General features: G+C 43.9%; 1 protein-coding gene across 2 annotated transcripts in view; it reads right to left on the bottom strand.

Annotated features, from left to right (window-relative positions):
- Positions 1 to 1,272: 1,272 nt before the first annotated feature.
- Positions 1,273 to 5,632, bottom strand: part of zswim8 (zinc finger, SWIM-type containing 8) — a 113,818-nt gene continuing 109,458 nt past the window's right edge. For both annotated transcript variants that reach the window (XM_050070661.1, XM_050070660.1), the window contains exon 26: positions 1,273 to 3,230. In XM_050070661.1, coding sequence (XP_049926618.1) covers positions 3,027 to 3,230 — 204 coding nt within the window. In that variant the 3' untranslated portion in view covers positions 1,273 to 3,026. The remainder of the gene's footprint in view (positions 3,231 to 5,632) is intronic.

The following is a 5,632-nucleotide window of genomic DNA, read 5'->3' as shown; positions in this document are numbered from 1 at the left end:
GGCATCCATTTTCAAGCTCTCTGTGTGTTTGTTTCCTTGCGGACGGGAAAAGGGGGAGCGCACATTTCCAAGAAGGCGTGTCCTTTTCAAAAATGCAAGAGGCGTTGCTTTGTTGCCAGCCGTTTTCGCCGGTGTGTTAAACACACTTTACAAAAGGAGTGTCCCCAGACTATCAGAAGGCGGAGATCTCTGATTGTCTGGTGGCGAGACTACTCCCCAGTAAGAGAAAGATTGTCTGAGGGGAGCAGACCTTCTATAGATGCCTGTGACATCACAGAGTCACATGTCACTATAAAAGTGCTGTCCAATCAAGTCTTGAGACCTGTCTCTCAATGAGGTGTGAGGTGAGACATCCTGGAGATGGGTGTCAAATAGTTCTCTTTGTTTTAAGAACAAAGAGCATGCAGAGGAAAAGCCTTCACATGTCCAGTTTAGATTTTAACAAATGACAAATCATCTGTGGTCCTGTGAATCCCAACAAGGTAAAGAAAAAAAAAAAAAAAAAAAGTTGTGACTATGTGGAATGTTTTCACCATCCTGGCATCGAGCATAGCCAGTGAAAGAGACTTCTCCTCTGCTGGATTTGTAATTCAAGAACAGAGAACCCAGCTTAATGTGAGTGACTGTAGCCTGTGTGTGTTTAATCACTGGTGTGGGCCGGGTCGCAGGACTTTCACCGGGTACGGCTTTGATTTAGATGTAACAGGTACCGGGTCAGGTCTGGCACTGAGCTTTATGGGCGGGTGCAGGTTTTTAAAAATGAATCCGTGCAGAACTCTACATCAGTGCACAGAAAGTTTTCTAGCATGTAGGACAGCCTACATGGCAGTGCACTGAGTATTCTCCATTTTAAGGGCACCCATTAGTGCCCTGCATCACATCTCCACTAGAGGGATGGAGTTGTTTTCAAAGAAACTAAGGCAGTCAGATGAGGATGAGCAGGCCTGTGAGAGACAGGATCTCACTCAGTGTAACAAGAGGACGCACCTAACCTAATCTAACCTAACCTAACCTAGCTGGTGCTTTAGCATCTTTTTAGGATGAACAGAATTATGGAAAATCAAAGATGCAACCTAAATGGTCTATGCTGCTGGGAAAAACCATTTAGGACCTGACTGACTAATGATCTGTTAAATTATCCCACTAATCTCTCTGGTGGACACTGCTGAGGGTGTGCAGGCAGCCTCAGGACCAGAGCGCGGTTCCACCTGTTGACCCATACAGGTAAAATGAGCAAAAGCTCTCACTGAATCCCACACGAGTCACACAAAGTTAGTTTTTTGAATTATCTTTATTAAGTAAACTCTACACTTTTAGTATTGCTTTTACCTTTTTTCACTCTAAATTAGAACCTTTTGCAATCAGCACATAGATATTTTCAATCAAGCTACACTTTTTGAGGAATACAAAAATATCACAGTACATTTTCTGCCAAGTCACCTTCACCTGTGAGGTCCAGAGCCAATCAGAGAGGCAGGTTCAGAACCACAGCAGCTGCCTGGACAGAGATGGTGCATATAACAGCACTATGTCTGTGAGCTAGCCACGCTGAACAGTGGGGCCACTCAAACATACTCATGTCCGATTTCTGACAGGTCTTGGTGAGTGTTTGGACTCCTGCATTACCCAGATAAGCCAAGCAGAGAGAGCCACACCACAGCTGTGTCTCATTTCAGGGGCCACTGTTTTAAAGTTATGGTTTCTAAAGAGGTGACCTTTGGAGGTCAGCTAGTAACTGCACTGTCCCCATGCAGAACAGTCTGTGGAGGAGTCACTGGAGTGACATCACAAAATCACAGCTGAAGCTTCACAGAGACTAGTGAGCTGCACACAGTGCATTTTAGAATACTAAAGACCTCAAAGAGCCTCCAAATCTAAGCAGATGCAGTTCTCAGCTGCACTGAATACACCAGCATATATTCAGTTTGGAAGATTGAGGTTTGAAAAAGACGGCCAAAAATGAGACACAGCTCCTGTCTCATCCACTGTGTGAATCTGGGACAGCCCAGATGCTTCCCATTCAAAATTTATATTTTGTAAACCAACTGCTCAGATCTCAACTACAGTCTTTGAAAACACTTACCAATTATATATTTGCCCTATGGACAAATCATAATATAAGAGTGATCCACATGTTGGACACTTAGTAAGCCCTTGCTGGCCCTGCTTGGCCCAGCAGTAGTTCGTTGGCCTCTGGCTTGGTCTGGAGCTGTTTTCATGTCACTCCTCAGGCAGGCTGAAATGTAAATATGGATCCCACACAACAACAACAGCACTTTTCACATTCTCTCATTCTCTTCCCATTCCTCTCTGCATACATGTAATATTCTATACAAAGTATCAAAAAAGATTAAACAAAATACTGAAAAATCCTCACCCGTACTCACAATATAATTTCTCATATTAAACCCCTTTTCCTTGCAAATCTTCCTTTTCATCCACACTGCAAAGATTCAGATCCATAGTGACAAGCTTTTGGTGAAAGAGGCCTCACAGCACATACCACTCTGGACAGGAATGTTGCAGCATGAAAATGAGCCATACTCAGTGGTTTCAATCAAAAGAAAGCTTAACAAAACTAAAAAATACTAGAAATGAAGTGAGGATGGAGGGTGAGAGATACCAGTCAATATCTTCAGTTTAAGGGAAATGGAAGAGGCCAGTTAGATGAAGATAGAAGGAGTACACATTAATTCCACATTTACACAAACATGAACCATGATAAAACGCAAGTGAGGAGTCAGTCAACAACAGAGGAGAGCAGGAAGGTGACCTGGCTCCTCCTCTGAGCTCTGGGTGGACAAACACACATAAAAAACAAAGTCTCTGTGGGTCAGGGGTACGGGAGCTGATTGTACTGCCTGTGTGCTGTATTTGTTTGAGTCCACGTAGCAGAGAGCAGGATCCCTGACAGCATAAACGTTGCCCACTCAGTGCAGTGGCAGTGACAATGTCGGAAGCTGAGTGGGCGCTGGATGGGACACCTCAAGCCCAGGCCCAGCACACTCTCCTGATGAGCATGCTGCTCAGGGGGAGAAGGTTGCCATCTCCAGGGAGATGCGCTGCCACAGCTCCTTGGTCTGCTTGCCTCTCTTCAGGTTCTGAAGCACATCGTTAAACTGCATCATACCCACGGGCGTCAAGCAGAAAGCACCTCGAGCGCTGCGAATGATGTTGACAAAGTCATCGTAGTCGGCAGGCGTCAGGTGGATGAGCCGGTGGTGGATATACTGCAGAGAGAGAGAGAGAGAGAGGGGGAGGTATGATTCTTCGGGCAGCCTGGATGGAGATGGATAACTCCGAGATCACATAGCATTGAGATAGAGCAGCATTGCATGAGTCAAAAAAAGGATGTAATATATGATGGAGAATAAATTCAAACAAGGCAGCCCATCATTCTAACAAGAGCTGGTCGCTCAATTCATAACCTGCAAAGGTTACTCCTACATCCTCTTGCACTTCCTATAGTGCATGCCCAGAATTTGTTTTTATTATTATACCACCTGTGGGATGTTCTAAAGAGGTGTTTTTTGAGCATTCCACAACTTCCACAGTCTTTTGTTGCTGCTGTTCCAACTTTATTGAAACGTGTTGCAGTCATCAAATTCAGAATAAGTATATAATTGTAAAAAAAACAAAAAAAAAAAAAACAATAAAGTTGCATTGAGTAACATTATGATGTGTTCAAGCTCTCTTCAGTAAAAATGACTATGTTATGTTGTGTTCAAATGTAATCTTGTAGTAGTAAAACAAAGTTTTTGGTTAGAAAAATTTCTTTAAGTTTTCATGGCAATATAAAATAGATATTGGAGTTGTTGAATTATTATGTATTATATAGAGTAAAAAGGCTTTTATGGTAGTTTAAAAAAAAAAAAATGTTATTCATGTGAAAGGTTATTTAAAGATTGTTTCATAAATGTGTATGATTGAATTTGTGATTTGTGATACATTTAGAGGTAGTGTAATGAAGGGATTCATTACTTTAAAACACATCAGCTATTTTTTAGAATGAAGATTTCTTTGTTTCCCTGGTACAAAAGGGAGAATAAATAACAACAAAACCAAAATAAACAACAACAAAAAAACATCAGTATCAGCTATTGGCCAAATTGTTATTTTAAACATCGGTATCTGTACCTGTCCAGAATTTCACAATCGGTGCATCCCTAATAGACACATAAGACATTAAAACAGTATTGTTGTGGAACTCATTGTGACAAAAGTACCCAGACATACCGGTTCTATTTCATCCCTGCTGACCACCAGAGGCAGTGCTTGAAGCACTGAATATTCCCCTTTGCGCATGCGCAGTTCGAGTATGTATACCAACAATGTCACCTGTGACCCCTGGATGATCCGAAAGAGATCTTCCGGTAACATCAGAGGATCATTTCCTTTTCATCTTCTCGCACGCAGGTTGCTTTTGGAAGCATTGCAACTGCATTTCAAACTTATATCCCGTCGCTAGCAGTTCCGTGGCCATTTTCCGTCGGAGCAGTGGACATTCGCCCTCCAGGAACTGCGACGGCATTCTTTCCCTCTTGAGACATGTTTAACTACGTTTGGTTCAGTGTGGACGCGGTGCGTCCCTTTTTTCCGGTAAGGCAGTGTTTCACTTCCCTCTGCAGAGAAGGTATGTAACTCCTAAGTTGTTTGCAAACTAATGTTATATTACCTACTTTGACAAACTTGTTGGTGAAAGTTGCGTTCGCGCAACATCTTCCTGGTACTTGATTTACTCTGACTGAGTTAATGTTCTCTGTTTCTGGGTTTTTTCTGCTGGAGGGTTGTGTTAGCGCTCCCCAGTTGCCAGCGTGTATAGCCCGTTGTTTATTTAGCGGTAGCATCCGTACTAAAGTTTATTTTGAGTTTGTTATAATCAACCTCTGTTGGTGAAGGCTACGTGCGCGCTGCCTCCCTCCAGCATATGGTCTCATTTTATTACCTACAGCGTTGGGGCTCTGATTAGTTATCTGTTTTTTGGTTAACACTAGTGTCTGTGCTCCGGTTAACTGTATGTTGTTTTTTTGTGTGTTTTTTTTGGCAAGATGGCGCCTCTAGTGCGGACGCCTGTTACAGCAGCTCCTACTCGAGCTTTTCTCTATCTTTTCTTTTTAACTTTCTCACTTTGAGTTTTTTTTAAGTTTGGCTAGCTAGCACTTATGTTTTGCTTTGTTATGGAGACGAAGACCGCTCTCTTTATAGCGGTCTTTCTCCCTTTTTGCTATGGATACGATTGTGTGCGGGGATCCAGCGCCCAGCCGTGCCTCCATTGTTTACACCCGGGACCAGCTGTTAGCGCTACAACACACCGCGGTGCAGCCCGAGGAGAGGCACGACATTCCCGGCGAGCTGCGGAGAAGGAGACAGGGATGTCGCGCCGGAGTGCAGCGCCAACACTGGAGGAGACGGTACAAACCCGTCCGTCATCATGGGGAACGTAAGATCACTCCCCAACAAGGTGGACGAGCTGTCGGCGCTGACTCGCCATCAGAGGGAGTACCGGCAGAGCAGCATGCTGGTGTTTACCGAGACATGGCTGAACGCGGAAGTACCAGACACGATCGCCGCGCTGGACGGATTCCAGCTCATCAGATATGACAGGACAGCGGACAGCGGTAAGAGGAAAGGA

Source organism: Epinephelus moara, chromosome 19 (assembly GCF_006386435.1).
Source record: "Epinephelus moara isolate mb chromosome 19, YSFRI_EMoa_1.0, whole genome shotgun sequence".
In the NCBI taxonomy this organism is placed as follows: Eukaryota; Metazoa; Chordata; class Actinopteri; order Perciformes; family Serranidae; genus Epinephelus; species Epinephelus moara.
This window is presented reverse-complemented; position numbering and strand designations above follow the sequence as displayed.